The sequence below is a fragment of the Saccoglossus kowalevskii genome, chromosome 16 (assembly GCF_978046115.1).
Source record: "Saccoglossus kowalevskii chromosome 16, keSacKowa6.1, whole genome shotgun sequence".
NCBI classification, from domain to species: Eukaryota; Metazoa; Hemichordata; class Enteropneusta; family Harrimaniidae; genus Saccoglossus; species Saccoglossus kowalevskii.
Window position 1 is genome coordinate 5,309,611 of NC_140656.1, and position 25,966 is coordinate 5,335,576.

General features: G+C 36.8%; 2 protein-coding genes across 2 annotated transcripts; one reads left to right on the forward strand and one right to left on the reverse strand.

The window, feature by feature from the left end:
- Positions 1-211: 211 nt before the first annotated feature.
- On the reverse strand, positions 212-12,179 carry LOC100374459 (serine/threonine/tyrosine-interacting-like protein 1). The gene is made up of 7 exons (XM_085491653.1): positions 11,958-12,179; positions 10,367-10,428; positions 9,515-9,614; positions 8,110-8,392; positions 4,562-4,662; positions 739-851; positions 212-544 (listed from the first exon to the last, which is right to left on the reverse strand). The coding sequence occupies exons 1-7, from the start codon at positions 12,058-12,060 to the stop codon at positions 413-415; spliced, it is 894 nt and encodes a 297-aa protein (XP_085347779.1). The 5' UTR covers positions 12,061-12,179; the 3' UTR covers positions 212-412.
- A 299-nt stretch (positions 12,180-12,478) lies between these two features.
- On the forward strand, positions 12,479-24,718 carry LOC100374306 (malate dehydrogenase, mitochondrial-like). The gene is made up of 8 exons (XM_002732183.4): positions 12,479-12,663; positions 19,644-19,896; positions 20,356-20,465; positions 20,802-21,005; positions 21,459-21,557; positions 21,868-21,918; positions 23,335-23,436; positions 24,072-24,718. The coding sequence occupies exons 1-8, from the start codon at positions 12,586-12,588 to the stop codon at positions 24,198-24,200; spliced, it is 1,026 nt and encodes a 341-aa protein (XP_002732229.1). The 5' UTR covers positions 12,479-12,585; the 3' UTR covers positions 24,201-24,718.
- Positions 24,719-25,966: the final 1,248 nt, after the last annotated feature.

Below are 25,966 nucleotides of genomic sequence, written 5' to 3' on the forward strand. Positions count from 1 at the left end.
AGGTGATATATTAGGGAAGAGTCGGCTCAGACTTGAATGCAAACTAAATTGCCACTAGTCATGTAACATGATCATGATACAAAGTTTCAATGAAATCAACCAGTTCATCTCTGAGAAACAATTCAAGACGTGTTTAAGCAAAGTTGAGGACAAAAATGGCTGCCAGTCAACCATATTATATCAAATGCTATAAATGCTAAAAGTCATCATACATGGTCTGTGTTGAGTTTTAATGAGATCAGTCAAAGCATGTACAAGTCCCAAACTAATAGTATCCAATTTCGGACTAAAAAAGATAATAAGCGTTAATTATAAATCTTGAATCTTAAAAAAAAAAAAAATATAGAGATAATATTAAAATGTTTAAATTTGAAAGTTATTATAAGTAGTACTCTTAATAAATTGTCTCAATTTAGTAATTAGGATCTGCTATATCTGTTGTACTTTCACCGTAAAGTTGTGATTCCCATTGAGAAAGCTGACTGACAAAACCTCTGTTAGGACGAATATTAAATTTGCATTCTTCAACATGGCTGTAAGCGTCCTGCGAATGAAAAAGTAAATAGCATGGTAGTTGGTTTGTGCAAGAGTTCTTGTAATCACAGTGATGGTAATGAAGGTGATTGGCAATTGTAGTGAGTATGGGTAATTAATAATGAAGGGGAGGGTGAACCTGAATTCTGGTACCTTGAATTGAAGGGACAAAATAAATTTAATGAGGAGAGGGTTTAGTCGTACCTTGAGAGACCATTTGTAAAGATACATGAGATGTGCTAATACTATGGTGACACTTCGACTGATTCCCAAATCACTGTACACAAACACCACTCGATTTGCCTTTGTATGCGATTCTGAAATAAGAAAGGAAACATTACAAATTTAGATGAATTGAAATTACAGTTATTTTCGCGATCTGAATACGATGCTTGCTTTTCACGGGATATAATGGATGATTTTCCATTCACTGTTCACTTTTCTGTTCTTGCATACTGTGTGAAAGATGCGGACCGAACATCTGTCAAAAATCAAACAATTTGATTTCGAATTTCTTTTCAGTATTGAAATGATGATTGTTGGTGGGGGAATCTTGCATTGAGATACCCTTAATTCATCAAAATCTAGCATCAAGTGGATAGCACATTATTAAGCATGAAGATACCACCAAAATACTCGCGTTGTTGAATCTCATGTTTTGACATCACTACAACGCTGTGACCTTTGTCCAGATTTTACATTTGATTTTATGTGGGATCTCACAGTAAACAGTAAATGGTCTATTTGTTATTGACTTTGGGTGTTATTATACAGATGATGAACTACTACAGCTTCTGAAAACTCCTAGAATACTACAAAGCTGTCAACTAAGCATTTGCTGGCAGCAATTTCATTTTTGACTCCCATGTGCGAAGCACAAAATGGGAGTCTTTGCAGTTAGTGTGTGTGTATGTGTGTATGTGTGTCCGACTGTTCCACTGCTATCTCAAGAACCATACATCGGTTTTTGATGAAACTTGGTGCATAGATGCTCTGGGCCAATGCGCAGATTTGATTAGGTTTTGGTAAAAATCCATGCTCGTTAATTACCTAATTTGCATGATAATTAGCTAATTTTTAGCTGTTCTATGACTGTTCCACTGATATCTAAAGAACCACTCATTGGATTTTGATGAAACTTGGTACATAGATGCTCTGAACATATGCGCAGATTTTATTAATTTTTGGTAAAAATCCGTGCATATTAATTACCTAATTTGCATGATAATTAGCTATTTTTTAGTGGTTCCATGGCTGTTCCACTGATATCTAAACAACCACTCATTGGATTTTGATGAAACTTGGTACATAGATGCTCTGAACTAATGCTAGGTTTTGATTAGTTTTTGGTAATAATCCGTGGATACTAATTACCTAATTTGCATAATGATTAGTCAATTTTCGGTTTTTCCACTGATATCTCAAGTACTAATCATCACATTTCAATGAAACTTGGTACATAGATGTCATACGACACTGCACAGACCTGATAGTTTTTATGGTAATATCAGTACATATTAATTACCTAATTTGCATAATTAATTAATTTTCAGCATTTGATATAAGTAGTTAGCATTACATTTCAATGAAACTTGGTACTTACATACTCAATGACTATGCAGAGATTGATTGTTTTCGATAAATATTTGTGCATATTAATCACCTAATTTGCATAATTAGTTAATTTTCAGCTTTTCCACGGGTATCTCAAGTACTACTTGGTACATAGATCCTTTAGGACTATGCAGAGACCTGATTAGTTTTAGGGTAAATAATTGTGCATATTAATTACCTAATTTGCATAATTAATTTTCAGCTTTTCTACTGATATCTAAAGTACTAATCATCATATTTCAATGAATCTAGAATTATGCAGACCCAATTAGTTTCCGGTAAATATTTGTGCATATTAATCACCTAATTTGCATAATTAACCAACTTTCACACTGATATCTCAGGTACTATACATCACATATCAATGAATGTACATGGATGCTGTAGGACAATAGACAGACCTGAATAATTGTGGGTTAAAATCTGTACATATTAATTACCTAATTTGCATAATTAACCAATTTTAATCTTTCACACTGATATCTAAAGTACCGTAAAAACTCCAAAATTTCGACTGGTTTTAAATAATTTGTGTTAGAAATGTGACGTGTTTTTAGAGTCAAAATTAAGGTGCATTTTCGGACGGTCGAATTTTTCAGAATAGAAATCAGCAAAAAAAAATGGGGATGATAGACAGTGTGCTTCATTAGTTTTTAAAAAATGCAATGTCCGTCAATTGACGTAAACTTCCTCATGTTTCACGGTAAAAGCAAAGGTCGTGGCCGAGTTGTAACTCAAAATCTAAACAAAGTCATCAATCAGTGAGTATTATGACAAGCAAAACAAAACATCAAGACGCGGAGAAGAGGTCAGCACAAAACTAATAGGTCAAAAGACAAAGCTGTCTCGCACTACCTAGGAAAACTTGCGAATGTTCGAAGTACAGGTACCCATTGGACAAAAGATACATGGAAGTTTAGCAAACGATCTCCCCGACCCAGTGCAATGTATCCGGTTAGAATCAAAGCTCACGTGTCCCTTATTTGAGCACCGTACCGGTGATTTGAGGGACCAAATTCTGCCGTAAATTCGCCCTTGGATTAAAAAATATAATGGGATTTAAGAAAATAAAATGGGACTTTTAAGGTGTATTTTGGCGTCATTTTTCGGACATTTCAATCAATCCTGCCGGCTAAAATAGAGTCTAAGTTTTACCGTAGTCATTGACGTCTGTCTATTCAAGAGTACACGTGTATGATTTTTATCGTGACTAGCGTGAGCGGGTAAGCTTCCTTTCGACAATGAGCTGTTATCACTGTGAACAATGTTAAATTATTCTTCAGATGACCAGTTTATTTTTTAAAAACAACTAATTTTTTTATTTAAAAAAAATCATGCCGTTTTCGCATCATCCAGCTTTTTGATTGGTTAATTAGCGATTTGACCTATTTGACCTAAGAGAACATGGCGGATATCCTACAGCATCAAACGTTTATAGGAGACCGGAATCATTCGCTTACGATGAAACTAAGTTGACTTTTATTTGTATTTCATAACCATTCAACAAATTTATTTTGTGTACATTATTATAATCACTACTGAGTACAGTAATAATCAACAATTCAGAAACGCAGCATGCCGAGATTTTTGTGTTCGTTTTTATTTGAAACTTCGTTTATTTAGAATATATTTTCGTTACCAATAAAATAAAAATCTCTCAGTCAATCAGAAACCCGGATTCATGCCTTTGAGGAAGGTCCCGTTTGAACGCTCACATCTGTTTTTTTTTTCGTTTGGGGGAAAACTAAAACTGGTCGCAATTTTCGAATAAGAATGAGTCGGCAATTTTTAGTGGAGTCGAAAATTTGGAGGTAAATAAAACACCGAAACCCGGCAAATAAATAGGCGGTCAAATTTTTAGAGGGGTCGAAATTTTGGAGTTTTCACGGTGCTAATTATTCCATTTCAATGAAACTAAGTACAAAGATGCTCTAGGACAATGTACAAACCTAATTAGTTTGGGGTAAAAATCTGTTCATATTAATTCCCTAATAAGCATAATAATTCATAATTTTTTGGTTCTAATCACATTTCAATTAAACTTGGAGACATAGATTTTCTGTTACATTGCGCAGACCTCATTAGTTTTACACTCAAATCTGGTCATATTAATTTTCTGATTTGCATAATTAGTTTTCAGCTAAGTAATTTCGAATTATATTTAATGTGTCTCCAATACTCTCAGCACATGGGAGTTCTTTCTAAGCTTTCTTTGATATACAGATGATGTAAAAAAAAAAAATAGAATTACCGGTACATTTGCCCCTTGATACAAACTCTTTTGGCTTATGCCAGTAAACCTACAGTTTATCATAGTTGGATTGTTGCTAATAAAACATGGGGCATTATCTCCTTGAAATATTAATCATGTGAAACAACAGGGATGTTTTGTAAATTCGAGCACATTTCTTACCAATGAACTGACAAGCCGCTTCAAATTTTGAAAAAAGGTCTGATTCATCGTCATCAGGGACTGGTATGTGCAATAAATTGTCAGTGTCTTCTGGTGAAAAACTGTAATAAAGGAAAACAACGCAGATTAGTAAATGTACAAGTGACAGTCGGTAATTCACATTGTCATGTCAGTGACACACCTGCAACCATCTGTCACAGGTAAAATCTGCTGGTCTAGGACAGGTGGGTCTGGTAATTTCTGCAACTACCTGTCACAGGTAAAATCTGCTGGCCTAAGACAGGTGGGTCCGGTAATTTCTTCAACCACCTGTCACAGGTAAAATCTGCTGTTCTAGGACAGGTGGGTTTGGTAATTTCTGCAACCACCTGTCACAGGTAAAATCTGCTGGTCTAGGACAGGTGGGTCTGGTAATTTCTGCAACTGGTACCTGTCATAGGTAAAATCTGCTGGTCTAGGACAGGTGGGTATGGTAATTTCTGCAACTGGTACCTGTCATAGGTAAAATCTGCTGGTCTAGGACAGGTGGGTATGGTAATTTCTGCAGCTACCTGTCACAGGTAAAATCTGCTGGTTTAGGACAGGTGGGTCTGGTAATTTCTGCAACTGGTACCTGTCACAGGTAAAATCTGCTGGTCTAGGACAGGTGGGTATGGTAATTTCTGCAGCTACCTGTCACAGGTAAAATCTGCTGGTCTAGGACAGGTGGGTCTGGTAATTTCTGCAACTACCTGTCACAGATAAAATCTGCTGGTCTAGGACAGGTGGATCTGGTAATGTCTGCAACTACCTGTCACAGGTAAAATCTGCTGGTCTAGGACAGGTGGATCTGGTAATTTCTGCAACTACCTGTCACAGGTAAAATCTGCTGGCCTAAGACAGGTGGGTCTGGTAATTTCTGCAACCATCTGTCACAGGTAAAATCTGCTGGTCTAGGACAGGTGGATCTGGTAATGTCTGCAACCACCTGTCACAGGTAAAATCTGCTGGTCTAGGACAGGTGGATCTGGTAATGTCTGCAACTACCTGTCACAGGTAAAATCTGCTGGTCTAGGACAGGTGGATCTGGTAATGTCTGCAACCACCTGTCACAGGTAAAATCTGCTGGTCTAGGACAGGTGGATCTGGTAATGTCTGCAACCACCTGTCACAGGTAAAATCTGCTGGGCTAGGACAGGTGGATCTGGTAATGTCTGCAACCACCTGTCACAGGTAAAATCTGCTGGTCTAGGACAGGTGGGTATGGTAATTTCTGCAACCATCTGTCACAGGTAAAATCTGCTGGTCTAGGACAGGTGGATCTGGTAATTTCTGCAACTACCTGTCACAGGTAAAATCTGCTGGTCTAGGACAGGTGGGTCTGGTAATTTCTGCAACCACCTGTCACAGGTAAAATCTGCTGGTCTAGGACAGGTGGGTATGGTAATTTCTGCAGCTACCTGTCACAGGTAAAATCTGCTGTTCTATGAGAGGTGGATCTGGTAATGTATGCAACTACCTGTCACAGGTAAAATCTGCTGGTCTAGGACAGGTGGGTATGGTAATTTCTGCAACTACCTGTCACAGGTAAAATCTAGTGGTCTAGGACAGGTGGGTCTGGTAATTTCTGCAACTACCTGTCACAGGTAAAATCTGCTGGTCTAGAACAGGTGGGTCTGGTAATTTCTGCAACTACCTATCACAAGTAAAATCTGCTGTTCTATGACAGGTGGGTATGGTAATTTCTGCAACTACCTGTCACAGGTAAAATCTGCTGGTCTAGGAGAGGTGGATCTGGTAATGTATGCAACTACCTGTCACAGGTAAAATCTGCTGGTCTAGGACAGGTGGATCTCATAATGTCTGCAACCACCTGTCACTGGTAAAATCTGCTGGTCCAGGACAGGTGGATCTGGTAATGTCTGCAACTACCTGTCACAGGTAAAATCTGCTGGTCTAGGACAGGTGGGTATGATAATTTCTGCAACTAGCTGTCACAGGTAAAATCTAGTGGTCTAGGACAGATGGGTTTGGTAATTTCTGCAACTACCTGTCACAGGTAAAATCTGCTGGTCTAGGACAGGTGGGTATGGTAATTTCTGCAACTACCTGTCACAGGTAAAATCTGCTGGTCTAGGACAGGTGGGTCTGGTAATTTCTGCAACCACCTGTCACAGGTAAAATCTGGTGGTCTAGGACAGGTGGGTCTGGTAATTTCTGCAACCATCTGTCACAGGTAAAATCTGCTGGTCTAGGACAGGTGGGTCTGGTAATTTCTGCAACCATCTGTCACAGGTAAAATCTGCTGGTCTAGGACAGGTGGGTCTGGTAATTTCTGCAACCACCTGTCACAGGTAAAATCTGCTGGTCTAGGACAGGTGGGGTATGGTAATTTCTGCAACCACCTGTCCCAGGTAAAATCTGCTGGTCTAGGACAGGTGGGTTTGGTAATGTCTGCAACCACCTGTCACAGGTAAAATCTGCTGGTCTAGGACAGGTGGGTATGGTAATTTCTGCAACCATCTGTCACAGGTAAAATCTGCTGGTCTAGGACAGGTGGATCTGGTAATGTCTGCAACCACCTGTCACAGGTAAAATCTGCTGGTCTAGGACAGGTGGGTATGGTAATTTCTGCAACTACCTGTCACAGGTAAAATCTAGTGGTCTAGGACAGATGGGTTTGGTAATTTCTGCAACTACCTGTCACAGGTAAAATCTGCTGGTCTAGGACAGGTGGGTATGGTAATTTCTGCAACTACCTGTCACAGGTAAAATCTGCTGGTCTAGGACAGGTGGGTCTGGTAATTTCTGCAACCACCTATCACAGGTAAAATCTGCTGGTCTAGGACAGGTGGGTCTGGTAATTTCTGCAACCATCTATCACAGGTAAAATCTGCTGGTCTAGGACAGGTGGGTCTGGTAATTTCTGCAACTACCTGTCACAGGTAAAATCTGCTGGTCTAGGACAGGTGGGTATGGTAATTTCTGCAACCATCTGTCACAGGTAAAATCTGCTGGTCTAGGACAGGTGGGTCTGGTAATTTATGCAACTACCTGTCACAAGTAAAATCAGCTGGTCTAGGACAGGTGGGTCTGGTAATTTCTGCAACCACCTGTCACAGGTAAAATCTGCTGGTCTAGGACAGGTGGGGTATGGTAATTTCTGCAACCACCTGTCCCAGGTAAAATCTGCTGGTCTAGGACAGGTGGGTTTGGTAATGTCTGCAACCACCTGTCACAGGTAAAATCTGCTGGTCTAGGACAGGTGGGTATGGTAATTTCTGCAACTACCTGTCACAAGTTAAAACTGGCGGTCTAGAACAGGTGGGTCTTGTAACTTCTGCAATTACCTGTCACAGGTTAAATCTGCTGGTCTATTTTTTTGTATAAATTCCACACTTCACAATTACAATTAATTACACTTAGAAATAATAATTTAACGAATAAAAAAATATATTAACCGATTAAAAAAATTCCCTGGTCTTCTGTTTTTATGTTTATCTAACATTATATGCAGCCCATACACTACATTGATGAACATAAAAAACTAAGGAACACTTTTAACTTACAATTGGTCATTTTGTAATGTAACGTTAATCCTTGCTTTGATCTTTAAGTCTTTCTGTACAACAGCACTGCATGACTGTTCTAGATTGCCAAGGTACACTTGACCCGGAAGTACTTCAATGGGGTATGTTTTCAGTGCATCTAGTTCTTGCGGCATATAAATGATTTTCTGAGTTCTGAGGAATGGATAGAGTGCTGAGAAATCTTCATATCCTCCTCGAAGGACCTTGACTGGATTTTTACTGCCCATTTCAGACATGATGTGTCCACAATCTAAGGCAAGTCCTAGGAATGAGAAAGAACAGCAGACAGAAACTGTTATATTTAATGTATTTCTGGTTCATTTAATTAATACAAAAGCCATATATACTGGTACTTGCATTGTAGGAAAAAATTGTAATCAGGGAATCGATTAAAGAGATGTTTTAAGTCTGTCTGGTTGAGAGCAAAAGCCTCGTTAAAAGCATGAATCAATATGCTATTGGAAGTCACAATACAATTTTGGAAAAAATACAGCATTGGTTGCCTCTGGTGAAAAGTATGCTCTCAGATACGAAATGTTACAAATGTGCTGAGTTTGCAGTTTGAAATTCATAGAAGAATCTAAATAAAATTTATATTCTTTCCATATATTTTTCCTCATATTTCTTAAGTACAGTTGTGGCGATGAAATTGGGTTTAGTTGACATTCTGGAGTGTAAGCTGTCAATACATATACCAGTAATGTCATCGATCACTTCCATATCAGAGTATTTAAATGTGACGTTAATATATTGTGCATACTGTAAAACATGTGTTTTTAGCTAGCATGTTACTTTACCTAATTTAACAAATCTGTAATATTGCTGATTTTAAAGAAAGTATATTCTCACAATGAGATAGTTGGCACTTTAGCTAAATTTATAAGATTCAGTTACATGTAATTCATGCATGGAGTCAAATTCCCTAAATTTGTATCCAGCTATTTCAACATGTTTTACAGTATACTAGTATCCGCATTTCATACTGTGGAATACTTTATTTTCGCTGGAATTAATTTTCGCTGAAAAGGCTTTTTGGGCGTTGTGTATGGAATTTATTTTCACTGATTTTTGATGAGTTTAATGTGAAATATAGGAAAAAAAGTATATTCGCTGGATTTTATTTTCACGGAATCATCCCTTCAGCGAAAATAAATTCCAATCATAAAATAAAGTATTCTACAGTACAATCTGTGTAGACAGACATTTTTGGCTTACCGTATTTGCTTTATTACGTACTGGGTAGATGGTCTATGCTTTGCTTATGGTAAAACTTAAGTCTTTTTTAATTATTACTTTATTTGTGTTTCAATGAGAGAAGCATTTCTAATAGAGCAAATCCAGTATACATATTGTTTATACTCCTACAGTCAAAATGCATACTTACCATCTTCTCTCAAACTTCTAGTGTTATTATCAATTACTACCACATGGGTTTTACACTCTAACTCTGCATCATATGGTACGAGGAATTCACCATCCTTTGTCTGTGATTATGAAATAAATAAATACGCTGTATTCTGATAAATCAACCTTCATTCATTGTGGGATTTAATACACACACAATGTTGCAATCTCTAAATGAATTGCTAAGATAGATTCTTGAATATTATTCAAAAATACAGTGATACAAAAGAAATATTAAAAAACAAATGCATGTTAAATTACATAAAACCCCCAAAATAAAACCAAAGCAAACACATGCATTCGGTTGATTTCTACTAGAATAGGCAAATAAATACACCACTGGATACTAGAGTTGGCTTCGACAGAATGATCAGTTTGCAAAGGACAGTGCAAAGGTCTCTGTGGTTCTCTGGACTGTACACAAAATATACTGAAAAATTGGCATCATTTAAAAGCATGTCATCATCCACAGAAAATAAATTAAACGTAAGAAAAACATTGCTTGCTATAAATTATATGTTTCAGTAGCACAATTTTTTCTGACATGATTCATGATTTTTCCATTTTGCCTCATTTGCGAAATGTCTAATCTAATTTGAAATTCGATATTAAAATAAAAAATAATTAGCATTAGTCAATGTGGCTACACCTATTTTATCCTTAGCAGGGGCAAGAGATATAAAACAATTTTGAATTTAGAAAAGAATGTAGAAATCATTTATCCATGTTGTAACAGAGATACAGAAAATAAATAATGAAATAAACAAATTTTAAAAAATGCACTTGGCATGTGACAAATGCAATTTAAGGTTAAAATAATATGTACACTTACTGTTGGTGCATTTTTTGATGTTATAACATGACTTTCATTGTACTCGTTTACTTTCCTTGAATCTGAAATACAACCATGTATATATACATTATGTTTGATTCATTGTAAATAAATTGTTATCAAAATGGATCTCATGCTTTTTCTTTGTAAATTAAAGCGGGGGAGTCGTCGCCTGCGCATGCTTCAGATGGTCATAGCGTATCATTGTTTACAAACAAGCATCTACCCATGAGCCTTTGCATTTTTAGCTTGTGTTGTTATCGTCACATGGGACTCAATTCCCACGCGAGCGCAGGTGACAACCCTCCCACTTTAATCTATGTTCCTTTTTAGAAGTTGCAGAGCAAATATATGACATACCCGGTACTCGTTATATGACAATAATTCTAATATTATTACCAATAAGAAAGAAGCATCACATGATAGCAAATTTTTAATTTAATTCATTTGTGCTCTAGATTGTATAATAATAATATTCAGATTCTCACAATATTAAAACGTTTTTTAAAAAAGTTCGAGCACAATTTTGGCATCTACTGTATATACTTTTAACACAATTTGACTAAAATGTGATGCATTAATGGGAAAAATACCATCTCATTTAAAACACAGTATTACATGTAATATGTCAATTCATTCAAATTTGCAACAACAATAGACACCATGTAATGACATTATATCATATTTTCAGCTTATGACACCAGCCAAATTTTATAGATATGATGAAAAACATAATACATAGAAACCCATGCAATTACATTTTAAACAATTTCATATATAATTAACAATTTGTTTTTAAAAGCTCAAGCTGGTTATAATGTATTTATCCCGACTGTCTCGTGTTATGAATTAGCTACAATCAAATTTTCCCTCATGGTGTTTCATTCCATATAGCGTGCAGATACCTGATGGCAGACAACAAGGTGACATGAAATTTATCACTCTGATTGGTCAAATAGTTTTCAACTGTCATTTGTGATTTATAAACATTTATCTGAATGTGGACCAAAGTTATTATGGACAGTAATATTTTATGTCATATTTAGTTAGTGGAAAATGATCCACTCATGATTGTGCAAGAACAATATCACAAAAGCTAGTCTTGAGTAGAGTCCTGTTGCTTGGCCTTCTTATTCAATATACGACCATCCAGCCACCACTGACAGAAGGGTCAGTTTTCGAAGGTCAGTGCAAATGTCTTTGCATGCTATCTGGGCTGTACACAAAAGTCACATATTGCAAAACCTAATGACTTCGAGTTCATCGCTCATTGTGATGAATATACACTCTGTTTTCCACAACATCAAAACCTTTATACACAAAACAAACATGCCCATTCAAATTACAGACGTGCGATCATGGAATGGTGCGATCAATAATTGCAGTCACAAACGTGTTTTCTCAAATGATAAAACACCGGTGTATGTCACATCAATCAATGAACTGACGCAATATTTATTAATTTATCTGTACATTTGGGGAAGATCATACTAGCGGGTGGACACGTTATCAATATCTATACAATAATATTACAGACATACGAGAAGACGTGTCTTTATTATGGTAAGGAGATATATAAGTACACACATACCGATCAATAACAGGTAGTTTGGATCGCTGAGGTTCGGATATGTTGTCTGTTGCTGTAAAATGTTGTACAGTTCGGTCGGTTCACACATAATTATCCCGGCCATTTTTAAAGAATTTCCTGGATTATAATATTAGCTATATTAAAACCCCGTGAGTAGAATAACAACGCCTTTCGGCCTTATACACGCAATAAACAACCCTCTCTCCCTCGATGCAGGTTGTGATCAGCAACAGTGCCGAGCAACACATTTCCTAAATACAATATCCTTCCCCATCAAAAAAGATGTAGTACTTTGCAGACAAATATTTGAATACCTGTAAAAATCAAACCATATTTCATGATGCCCTTGTTGAATAAAAAAACAATAAGTGGAAAAATGGGTTAACAATTTGAGTCCATAGCTTATATTACTAATTGAAACAATTTCCTTATTTTTTGTAAGCATCCGCCAAAGTGATGTAGTTCCTGGAGACGACGTCTTGCGCATTGCACCCTGGGTACAGCAGCCGACGAAACTGCGCATGTCAGTAACTGTACACTGAGGTCGAAAGGTCGCTACTTTTCTCTGGGACTGTCTTTGAGTTTTTATGCAACGTGTAGTAAATCTGCCATTTCAAGATTAATCATAATGTTTTCACGAGTGGCGAAACCAAACAACATTTCTGCGTTATGTATTGTTGCCAGGAACTTTTCGTCGACTGCCAGGGTGAGTGAAAATACGGAGTAATCGACTATTCGTGCACGTGCACTGTCTGACATGAGCAGACGCCGGTTCTCGCGTCGCATACCACATCACATGTCTGTTATGTCGGCAGCGAGTAATATTTTAATTTACGATCACCATACATGTTTCTCGAGGGTTTAAGATACTTATATCACTATTACCTTCCTTTACCGACTGCTAAGCCAGGCTAATCCAGGCTAAGCTAAACTAAACTAGGGCATAGTTGAGGGGCTTTGGCAAAGGGTTAACCAACATGAGATGCTCTGGTGCAGAGAAAGAGGGGTTTGTGTGGGGAGCGGAAGTTAAACGAGTATACTAGCACATTTTTCCTGTACTGAAATAGTTATTTTTTTTTATAACAGCAACTAGGGACAAATTTGTGTCGGAAGTTTTATTGCATTCATTTATTTCAGCAATTCCAGGCACTGATTTGACGCTGAAGTAGTGCTAGATGTTGATAACTTACTACAATAGGTTACACACTTTGTTTTCAAATTTACAGAAGTTGTAACTAGAAATATAAACATCGGCTATAAATCAGAGGAATGATTGACAGATATTGCCCACAATGTTGGCAGGACTCCAGAACGAGTACCTACACTTTATGCAATTTTTTCAACTGTGTTCGTACTTCGACGACTTCTACTGGCTTCCATGTGAGGTAGTTTCTTGTGTTCTGTTTTTCTGACTTGAGTTCTTGATATACAGAAGTTGCTGTTTATGTTTTTTTTTTCTTTCATATCTTGTCTTGTAGGAGTGTCCTGTCTGTGATTCGAACTTGTCCACTGTACCACAAGTGTCTTAACACAAATGATAGGATTTAAGTCCTGCTTATAGGATCAATGTTTTCACTAGCATTCAAAAATCGTACTAACCGTACTGGATTCGAACCAGCGATCTCTCACATTGCCTACACTGTACATATCCACTGAACCATATGGGTAGTCATGCAAATGAATGATTTGTTTTCATATTTAGCTTTATTGCAAATTAGTGTTTGCGAAAAAAAACTGGCTGGCATGAGAATTGAACCCGGGTCCTCCTGAGACAAGACCACAATTGATTGACTGGATGTGTTTGCATTTGATAAGACTATATAGTGTGTCTATATATAGAAATACAACATATTCCTATTATTAAGTTACAATTGTCAAAAAAATTGCCAATTTTGTGTTTTTACTTGTGTAAACTATATGCATGCCATAACCCGTTGGTGTACATCTTGCCAATTGGGTGTTTGCCATTTGTGTTGCCCATACCTGACCCGACCCTAACCCTAATGCCAAGACACGTTCCCGTTTATAATTGGTCAATAATGATACTGTGTTGTGCACTGTCTGCAGGTAAGTTGCATTGATGTCAACTGATTAAACAACTCTCGTTGTTATTTTACACCATTATAAGTTGTTAAATTGAGACTAAATGTGTGGACAAATATTTTAGACTTATTTTAGTGTAGAAAAGTCGCATTTAATTTACTTCCACAAATTACAAATTGTTAAATTGAGAGAATAAATGTGTGGACAAATATTTGAGATTTATTTTGGTGTAGACAACTCTCGTTTAATTATTTTACACCATTACAAGTTGTTAAATTGAGAGAATAAATGTATGGACAAGTATTTGAAACTTATTTTGGTGTAGACAACTCTCATTTGATTAATTCCAACAATGACAAGTTCTTAAATTGACAGAATGAATGTATGGACAAATATTGACCATTATACTTGTGAGTAAATACCTGTTGTTTAATTAATTTCCATCTCTACAACTACATGTACAAGGTTGTTAAATTGAGAAAATAAATGTGTTGACAAATATTTGGTATTTATTTAGGTGTAAGAACTCGTGTTTGACCAACTTCCACCATTGCAAGTTGTTAAAATAATGAAATAAATATACTGGTATCATTGGATATTTGATTCAATTGTGAAACTTTCTAACAAAATGTTAACTGCTGGCTTCGAACCCTCAATCAACAATTCCGCAGACACAGTATAAATTCCACAACACCACAGAAGATATTCGTCTGTTGCCTGAATTGTTTTCATAATATAGGGAACGCCATCAACACTTTAACAAAACTTACCTTGACTTGGGTCTTGTTTATCTCTTGTCACAATCTGGAAACTGTTGAACAAATTGCGCGTCGTCCAGTTTAAGGCGTAATTATTTTATTTATTCATTCAGTTTTGTATGGTGGAGTTTTGTGAGGTTTATTATTTTTTCGCGACGTTCTTTGTTTACTTGTTTACGGTTTAAGAGATTTCAGTTTATTTGATTTACGTTTTTACGGTAGCTCTGAGCGGGACTCAAACCCACTGTCTTTTCAAGCTAATTTTGTTTTATTTTGATGGCACGCTTGTGTACCATGCCACGACGTTGGTCGTTAAGTTGTGTTCATTTTTCTAACTACGCCAGTGTTCCGATGAGTTGAACGGAAAAGCCAAAACGATTGCTGGCTTCTGATTGCTTCAGTTCTGGTGAGTGTGTATCTAGTGTGATTCGAACCCATGTCGTTTGTATTGGGCGTTTTTTTATTTCCCATGTTGGCTACACCGTAATATGCAACCACTTCCCCGTTTTATTGTGATTTTGAGAGTGTTTAATGATGTCTTCCTCACCCATCACGCCATGACCCAGTTTCAACCACACGGCCATTTTGCAGCACAGTGCGTGACCCTCGGCGTGACCCGACCGACTATATGAGCGTTCTGTTCAACTGTTAAGCTAGGATTTATTACGGTTATTATCATTATATTGTCATGTGATTTGTTTTACCTTATGTGTAATGTCTTAAGTATCTTTATTGTAATTTGTATATACCAATTCGTATATACCGAAGAAACTACCCCGATTGAAGGTCGTGTATTTTGTGACGTCACCAATTCATGTGTAGGTACGGCTTCTAGATCTGTGCCACAATGTTTTCTATTTTTGCTACAAAGTCAGGTACACCTAGAGTTTGATACGCGTCTGTCTTTCATTCATTTTTGGTTACGGTCAGTCATCGTGTCGATTGCGTGTCTACAAATCTATATTTGTCTAAGATGGAGAAGCAAGGAGTTAAAAAATAACAGTTGAAGTGAGAACAAGAGTTGTCGATTTTTCGTGGACTGTCATTTGCTGAGATTGGAGATCGAAATGATGATTCAAAACAGACAGCTTATAATATCGTCAAACGGTTTGTTACCACCGAGAGTATCCTAAGGAAACTGACAACGTTATAGACTATGTCGAATATTATAACATATTGCGACCGCGCATTTACAGACAGGAAATTCAACAAAAATTACTTGTGTACGGCGGCCACCCTCCCCGGACGTGTGATCGTGTGTTGCCAGTGATAAGCTTTTTAAAGCGATTATTTGGTGGCACATCAACCTTTTGGTTCTCATCGTCGAGAACTAATAATTGAATAACTGATATTTCTTTGGCATAATAGGAATAATGCACCTTGATCAATAATTCTGTCATGATCAGTCGATCAGCTGGTTCCGTAAAATAACGTTCTTTACAGTGCCACCACTTTATGCGCCCCTCTCACTGAAATAACATGCGACTCAAATTAAAGTACGAAACTAAGTTGAGAGTCTCGATCGTTTATTGGAGGAGAAATTCAAAACTAATGTACCGCCACTTTTATGGGCGGAGCTTTCTTCCGGTGTGCTTCAAATTGCAGACGTGCTGTCTGCATTATTTCTAACAACTTCTGTAAATTTGAAAACAAAGTGTGTAACCTAATGTAGTAAGTTATCAACATCTAGCACTACTCCAGCGTCAAATCAGTGCCTGGAATTGCTGTAAATCTCAAAATGGTTATACTGAACAAGAAGACTCAATACATTATACAGAACATGCCCACTTAGCACTAGCACAAAATAAAAAAATCCTGCTACAATACAGTGAAATGCATCACTACAGAAATGCGAGCTTAAAATTAGAACACTTATAAATCAAAGAAAGCTTAGAAAGAACTCCCATGTGCTGAGGATATTAGTGGCTTAAAGGTAAAGTGCCGGTGCAATGCCCATCCTCACGTTTCCTATTTTAGATCTGTGTTCCACTGAAATGGACAGTTATTGATTTTTTTGCTGAAAATGATTACTCGTATCCAAGTAAATTTGGGATATTTCACGTGTTGTAGCCAAGCCCACCTATCCTGAAACGGTCAACTGTTTCCGGATTTCAGACTCTCGCCGAAAGTGCGCCACCAAATGACAAAATGTGAGAGGAAGTCATATCCCTGAGCTGTAATAACACTGGTCATTCAGTATACTTTTAAACGATATACATTTTTCGGTCGGTGTTTTTTCTATTTTTTTGTCTATTTTATTTTTTTGAGAGGGAGTTTTTAGATGTTGTGTTGTGGGCAATTGCAGTGAAACGTATCAAGTCATAGTGCAAGTATTCACACGTTTCTAATCGATCCGAAGGTGCGACATCAGTGGACGAAAGCCACTTAGCCTAAGATTCTTTTTTTTTTTGGAAAAACTGTCCTCGTCCATGAAAAAAACAACTAGGTTTAAAGGGAAACGCCAACAACGTAAACCTGGCACAACACTTTTGAAAGAAATAGATTACGGACCAGCCCATGATCACCGAGGCGGATTTCAGAAGAGAGAGAGACGTCCGGCAAGTGTTTCAAATGAGTTGACTTTTTTTGCGATCGTTTTATAGAGACCATTTAGTCCCTGTTAAGTAAAAAGGTAGCAATAATTTTGACAGTGACACGAAAACGAAGCGTCGAACAAACAGGAAATTACACAGCCTTACACACTGCTAATTGTTTTCATATTCGAAGGCTAAAGCACAGTCCCTCTATCTATAAAGGGACTGGCTAAAAGTTTCTGAATTGTTTGGTGATTGGTGTTGAATGTCGAATTCACATCTGTTTTCTTTTTACCTCCATGCTTGCAGCTTGATCTGTGTAATAATTTATGAAATAAGAATCCGGGCTTGGTCAATGTGTTTCCACCAAATAAAGTTTTAATATGATGTTATAATTATGACAATCATGCCATGGATCACGCTAACTCGAATCCACTCTGAATTTATCTGTATGTGTGTCGATCTCGAATATTTTTTTTATCCAATTAAACGTTGTTTTTAACGCACTTGCCCTCGTCATGACCCGACGCGTTCACCTATTTCAACAAAATGTCAATTTATTTCCACGCGGCTGTCAGTTATTTAGTAACTGTGATTTGTCGTTTTTCACTATAGTCTAATGTTTAGAATGTCAAAATATGTTCTCTTTTATGATAAATTTTGAAAGTTTTACTCAGACGATCGATGAAATAAAACAGTGTAGTGACGTGCCTAGTAACCTGCTAAATAACGAGATAATTCCGACGTCAAATTCTATTTTGTCCAGCGACAGTGTACAAACGTGCTCCGGTGACGGTGACGACCACGGTGACTAGCGACACCAGACCGGACATATTTCGCATCTGACTCAACCCCATGCAACAAACTTGATACTATGTGTTCATTATGGTCCATTCTTCCTCGACGAACAAGTACATAAGTGGCAATTTAGTCAAAGACGAGAAAACAGCACAAGAAATTTGCCTTATTTACACGTATCGGCAATGCAAGCTGCCCAGCGACTTCCCCTTCTGACGTCATAAGGGGAATTTCTGTATGCAATTGAGAAGCTAATGAGGAGCCTCGTATTAAAATACACAAAAATAAAGTTTCCGTAGACTGAGTTAAAAACACATTTTTTCACTTAAAATAATTATTTATACTTAGAAACATAAAAATTAATAATATTTATGTATCAATGGATAATTTTAGGCGTGAAAATAGCAGCCATTTCATTTCTTCAATACAAGTACATGTAAAGATAAAATTGTCTATTGCATGCCAAATCATTCAAATAGTTTTTATTTTGTCCATAGACTTGTCTTTGTCCTATATTTTTACAAGAAGCACTTCTAACGTGCTTCCAATAGAGCAAATACAGTATATAAAAATATAACTACAAGCAATAATTAGGGTAGTTCCAAGTAGCTATGATACAACAATTATCGTATCACAAAGTTTTTGTTTTGTTTTTTAATTTGTTGGCACCTTTTTTTCATGTTGTATTGTGCGATAACTACATTGTGTAGGTCATTCAAAAAAGCACAATAATGACGACCCGCTTTTTAGTGCAACCATAGAACTAAATAAGGAGCTCCATGAAAACTACTTTCAAAAGATTTTGTAGGCCCTGTGTGCATTGAACAACTGTATTCATTTATTCATATTTCATTACATACAAACACTTTTGAAAGGTAAACTGAATATAAAATGAAGTAATTACCATTTTTCACGCTTGTTAACAGGTCATTGTCAAAGCGTAGTTTGCACATGGTTACATATTCGTATGGTATTCATGGTTGATATATACACTGTAATATATAAGTTTTGATATTGTTATTTGGAAAAAATCAATCACTGCTCAAAGAACAGGTTTTATGACTAGACTTTGGGGCATTTTGTAGGGAAGGGTGCTTAGATGAACGTGATTCAAAAAATAGGAATACCCCAAAAGTGTGGGGGGGGGGGGGCTCAGTCAAGCATTTACGCTCTGTCGAATGAGTTCAGTACTATTATGGCATTGTGTGAAAATACTGACAAAAATGGCCACCATTCATTAAAATGCGAGTCATAGGTGTAAAAATAGGTGATCCCAAAGTCTAATTGATGAATTCTGGCTATTTTCATTTAGATTACCTTGAAGAATTTAAGTAACCTATTTACAACAGTTTTAGCAAAAATGTTGGTTTTTTTTACATTTTGCAAAAAGATTGCACTTGCACAAGTCACCACTGGTTTGCCACTGATGCATGCACACTGTATAGTGACTTGTACTCTCCATGACACATACAGTTTTCAGTACTCCAGATACATTGTTATTTCTATTTATGTTATCATGCTAGATATACTAAAATATATTATTTCACTTCTAGGCTAACCGTAAAGTAGCTGTGTTGGGAGCATCTGGTGGCATTGGACAACCAATGTCCTTACTACTTAAACAAAGCCCCCTTATAAGTCATTTATCATTGTTTGATATCGTGCATACTCCTGGTGTAGCTGCTGACTTGAGTCATATTGAGACAAGAGCCAAAGTGACTGGACACACTGGTAATGATGAATTAGGTGCTGCGTTGGATGGATGTGAAGTTGTAGTTATCCCTGCTGGCGTGCCAAGGAAACCTGGTAAATATACACTCATATGAAGTTATCTAGCACTAAAAACAATAAAATTTACTATTCTGTAAAAGGCTCTATCTGCATTTGTTCCAAAACGTATCTGCAATCAAGATGGTTCACTTTGTTCAACAAAAATCAGCATTTCTTGCCCAATTCTGCTTATATCTCAAATTTCACCATTTTGCCAGTATAGACTTGCACATGCTAGGTGGTCTTGCAGTCAAAGATGTTTAGTTCAGTGTATAGAACTTGATACATGAATTGTTACCAAAACAAGAGCATATAAATGCTGACATTTCATTTCTCCATAGTAAAGTACAAAACTGCAACATTCTCAGTAGCTTATCCTTATCATACATTGTACATCCTTGTAGTGTGAATTTACGGTAGTCAGCGATAATGAAATTTTATGTCTATGAGATTTAATAGATTCTCATAGTGTGTGTTCTTATGTTTGTATTTAAGGTATGACTAGGGATGATTTATTCAACACCAATGCTTCAATTGTACAGACATTAGCTGAAGGTTGTGCCAAACACTGTCCAGAAGCCATGATATGTATAATATCCAATCCTGTAAGTATGCACTTTGCTGTACAAATAGTCTAATAAAATGGAGCTCAGTCCATGTTGAAGATGTGTGTTACAGTTGGAGTAATGCACTATGTAATGTACAGTGTTCTATGGTGCAATCCCAGAGATTAACAGCGTCCCTTCTATGGTAATTTAGGGTTTACATGTGTATTGTGAAACCAACCAATATAATTTTGTCACATGAACCATTAAAATATTACTTATTCTATGCATAAACACAATTTCTGTAATTAATACAAGTGCATGCTCTAGTAATAAAGTAAATACAGTACTGTCTATAAACTCGGTAAATCACAACTGGATGCATCCTTTTTGCAGGTCAATTCAACTGTTCCTATCACTTCAGAAGTATTCAAGAAAGCTGGTGTGTATGATCCTAAAAAGATATTTGGTGTGACAACACTGGATATTGTTCGTTCTAATACATTTATTGCCGAGGGTAAAGGTCTGGATGTATCAAAGACATCATGCCCTGTGGTGGGTGGTCATTCAGGGATTACTATAGTACCACTTATTTCACAGGTACGTTGGTTATTCACACATCACTAATATTTAGTTGATATTACAGGTACCAGTAAACAAAATCTGTAGTGTTTGTTTGATATTTTGCAAATAAAGAGCTGGGAAACCTGTGTTGTGTTTTGAAGGTTGTTTAGTTTACAACAGACGATCCTACCAGCGTTTGCCCGTAGGTAACAGAGGAATGTACCTTTGGCTACACACTGCTCTGTCCATATAGTGTTTCATTCTTGTTGTTACTCTCACCATTTGGACAAAGTCTGAAAAAGGAGACTTAAAATTTCCTGATTTAAATCTGCCAAATAGCAACTATTCTTGTGCAAGCATTTCTACCATTGATGCATGTCACTTTCTTTTTCACACTGGTTCCCCTCACATCAGTCTGGTTCCCCTCACATCAGTCTGGGCAACTCTGATCTGTGTATTTCTTGATTCATCTGCTGTGTTTAATTACAGTGTAGCCCAAAAGTTTCTTACCCTCAAGATGAATTGGAGAAACTAACAAACCGTATTCAGAATGCTGGAACTGAGGTGGTTAATGCTAAAGCTGGAGCGGTGAGTATCTTGCGTGTTACATGTCTGTGTACATTTACTGGGGCTAGTAAGCTATTTAAGTTAAGTAGATGTTCATAAATACCACAGGAGGAGGCAAATTACAAAGATAATATTTTACAAAACTATTGTTGGTTATAAAATTCGTTATGCTAAATGGGACAACCACTCAGATGGGGAAAATTGTGCTCTGGAAAAAGTTTGTCTTCTGTATAAACTCAGATTTTGTATTTCTATGCCTTGCAACAGGATTTTACATATGGTGAATCTGCATAGCATACCTAAATTTGTAATTCTATGCTTGTATTTTTAGGGTTCTGCTACTTTGTCTATGGCATATGCTGGAGCTAGATTTGCTTGTTCGGTGAGTTGTATTTTGATTCTGTTTACATTTGACGATACGATTTATTTAAATGGTAACATTATTTGACAGCACACATGGATGAAGGTTCTCGTAAGCCACAAATAGTTTTTACCTTTCTGCATTGGAAATTACATGCATTGTTAATTTTCTAATACTAGCATTAAAGCGAGGGGGTCGTCACCTGCGCATGATACACGCACTAAGAACGCAAAGGCTTGAGGGTAGACGCTTGTTTGTAAACACTGGCACGCTATGGCCACCTGACGCATGCGTAGGCGACACCTGGGGGGGTGTCATTTTATATGCTGTTACTACCCCATGTGCGTCCTAAATTTTGCAGTGAAAGTAGGTGTTTTTCACCTTCTAAAGTGGTCCCGCTCGGGAGGCAAATAAAGTTCTAATGTCTGCAATATACCCCCAGGAATGAACTTGCACGGTTGCTGTGCCCGCTGTAGGCCCAACAACACTTGCAACAACCACTCCCATACACCGCCCTTGGCCATAGCTTACTTGAGTTGATCACGACCCACTTGAGTGGAAAAAAACAGCAGAGAATGCTTGCAATAGGAGTAGGATGTTCTTAATATATGTTTGCAATAGGGGGGTGTGTTTTTTTCAATATGTCTGCTCTAGGGGATACTAAATTTACAGTGCGCCTGCAATAAGGGGTATGGTTTGGCAATGTGCTGCCAGCCCTAGGGGCCTATTATCTTTTAGCAACTCCCCTGCTTTAATAATAATAAGCAAAGTTGGCAAAGTGGTATCCTATTTACTGTATTAGTAGTATAAGTGACATCTTTGGTCAAAATTTGGCAAATTATAATGATCCAGAAAACAACACATGCAACGGTTAGTTCATATGTGCTGCTATCAGAGATGCACTCGTAATAGAGCAGTATACACCTTTCCTTAAGGTAGTAGCCTACTCATAAATAAAAATACCCAGAATTTATTCACTCTAGGGCATAAGGATATTGACTTGGTGTCATCAGCTTAATTTTCAAGAAAATGATGGTTGTATTTTAGTGTGTATCAGTAGTGTAACCTGTCTCTGCCATTTCAGTACTTTAATTTATTAGGAAGGTGTATCAGTTTGATATCATAACCTGTGGTAATGCTACTGTACTATGCATTTCATGAAGGCATGCATTTGTTTGATATAAGATGTTTTATAAAATACAACTGATGTTTGTTAACCACTAGACCAATCAACACGCATTTAGGATGTATAGTCAATGAGTGGGCATTATCTAAATGGCTTACAGAATATAGCTAATGGCAACATTGTCTTTGTAATTTAATGGAGCATGAAGATCTTCCAGGGTAACTGTTTTATAAATGTCCATAAAACAAATTCATACCTTCATGAAATGCACAGTTCATTGAAAATTAATAAGATACATGTTATTTCATCAGTTGTTAGAAGCTTTGAATGGTAAAGAAGGAGTGATCGAATGCGGATTTGTCAAGTCTGATGTCACAAAAGCCACCTATTTCTCTACACCACTTCTGTTAGGGGTAAGTTTGCTTTACCACTAATAGCTAGGCTAGCTTGGGGAATTCAAATTTTGTACTACTGAGCATGTTACCTTGCATATATACAATGATTATGGGATATTATAATGGAAAAGTCAGTACCTCGCTAAATTATGTCAAGACATACTATGCCATCCTATCCTATCCTATCCTATCCTATCCTATCTATCCTATAGTGTACGTGTACACTTTAAACCAGCCAGTAAACCGTGTACATCTATTACACGTGCTATGTGTGCATCTAAGCCACTAATAGTAATGTATGCAACAAGCAACTCCAGGACTTTGCAATGTATAATAGAAATGGATATGCTTGTTTGTACATAACTACTGAAAAATAATTGTAAAGTCATAGTTGCTGTAGACATAGAAAGTAAAGTATGCAGATAACACGGAATAAACGGCAAGGCCAAGGGGAAGACGTGTAGTGGCGTGAAGCTAGGCGATTAAGTGCCGTACGTGAACACCGGTTTGAGTCATGCACGCAGTACATGTTTACTATAATTTGAAGTAGTATTTACCTTGCCGTTTTTTCGGTGTTATTTGCTTACTTTGTTTGTACATAGACATGTATTAGTGTTAGAAATACTCTTGAACTGAAATCTATTTCTTTACAGCCCAAAGGACTTGAGAGGAATCTTGGTCTGGGTGAAGTATCAGACTATGAGAGGAAAATCATTGAAGAAGCATTACCAGAGTTAATGAAAAACATCAAAAAGGGAGAAGATTTTGTTAAATCTCGTTAACCAATGAATTTGATAAAATAAAATTGCTTGTGAAACTTAGGAAAATGCTTTTGCAGTTTTTGGTTTCATTTGGAAAGTCAACAGTTTTAATTTGGATATGTTTTTGCACTACAACCATTTATTTGTATAAATAATAAAAAGATATGTATATACAGTAATATAAGTTGTTCAACTCTCATAGTTGCACATTTTTACCTACCATCAGTCTAATATTTGTACTAACCTATTTTTGGTCTGCTGCGTATTGATACTGTATACTGTGAAGAAAAGTAAGTCTCCAATCATTTAACAAAATCAAACCAATTAGTACATTATGCCGCTTTACATCTGTCTGCTAAATCCATATTAAGCGTTTATTCTATTTATGCTATTTAATATGAATAATGGCTACTTTCAATGGTAAATAATCATATGATAATTTATGTAGTCTGCATTCATAATTACCACTGTAATAACTCCCAACTTGTCAGGATTGTTTCCAATATAAACTGTGTACAATAATAAATTAAAACATTGAATTCATGTGTTAGTGTCTTTTGTATATGTAAACTTAAATAGACCTAGACTGATTTTATGAAGCCAGTAGTTTATCATTGCCTGCAGGTAACGAGTCAGTCACTATGGTTGGTTGGTTGGTTGGTTAGCTTAGTTTGGCTTTGGCTATGTATGATCTCTACAGAGAATAGAGATCATGAATCCTGCTATGATCTGAATGGTGGAAACTACTCGGCCATGTTGGAATGCACAAGTGGAGTGCAATCATTCTGATGTTGAAATACACATAAACACAAGGGCTCCAGGCTTGAGTTGAAGTTTAATATTTGTTTAAAATTCTAAGTGGATGATGTTGCATCGTAAAATCAACTAATCATCACATTTCAATGAAACTAGATACATAGATGCTCTAGGACAATGCACTGACCTGATTAGTTTTTGTTTAAATTGGTGCATATTAAATACCCGGTACAAAATTTGTGTAATAATTCATAATTTTTCAGCTTTTCCATTGATATCGCAAGTTCTAATCCATGTAGATGCTGTGACATTGTGCAGACCTTGTAAGTTTTACATTAAAATATGTGCATATTAATTACATTTTGTACCTGGTTTGCATAAGTCGTATTTGAAGGATTGTTTTGGTGGTTTCTCTTGACATGGGGGGGGGGGGGGTACCTCATCAATGTGGCGCTGAAATTCAAATGATCTACTGCGGTGCTTATAAAATAGAGGGAGAAACTCGTTTCGAATCGGGCTAAGTTTGACGTGCCGTTAAAATCTAAATGGAAAGGCAATACCGGTACTGGTAATTGTTACGGTACCTTATTGAGAAGCTCTGAATGTCGACACTTGGTGGCGCTATATTGTCTCCAACTACCAACGCAATATCGAATGTCAACTTTCTTATGAGCCGCCCTGTCATTATTGTTAGTATATGATGGGGTCTATACTGTTTCACAAATTTGTTTGTGGCAATTTTTTATTAAGATTGATGTTCATGGAGCTATAATCTTTTACTTTCGTGGTTTCTCTACCAACACCATTTGTACCGTATTATCGCTCCCGCATGGACGATAGTGATTACACAGTTACGAATGGTCTGGGCCGGGGGCAATAGGTAGGAGTATTGATACGAGTATTGTGCAAAATAAAAAAAACAACCCTTTTCCACTGATTTTTAAATAAAATTTACCCCCCCCCCTCTATTTTGATAAAATTCGGTCTTTCAGAGAAAATACTGACTTTACTATTTACCTAAGCTAACTTTT

Coding starts and splice junctions, on each gene's coding strand:
- LOC100374306 (XM_002732183.4), top strand. CDS start 12,586: ATGTTTTCACGAGTGGCGAAACCAAACAACATTTCTGCGTTATGTATT. Junction 20,466..20,801: donor TATGTATAATATCCAATCCT/GTAAGTATGCAC, acceptor TCCTTTTTGCAG/GTCAATTCAACTGTTCCTAT. Junction 23,437..24,071: donor CTACACCACTTCTGTTAGGG/GTAAGTTTGCTT, acceptor ATTTCTTTACAG/CCCAAAGGACTTGAGAGGAA.
- LOC100374459 (XM_085491653.1), bottom strand. CDS start 12,060: ATGGCCGGGATAATTATGTGTGAACCGACCGAACTGTACAACATTTTA. Junction 10,429..11,957: donor AAACTACCTGTTATTGATCG/GTATGTGTGTAC, acceptor GTTGTATTTCAG/ATTCAAGGAAAGTAAACGAG. Junction 545..738: donor TTTACAAATGGTCTCTCAAG/GTACGACTAAAC, acceptor TTTCATTCGCAG/GACGCTTACAGCCATGTTGA.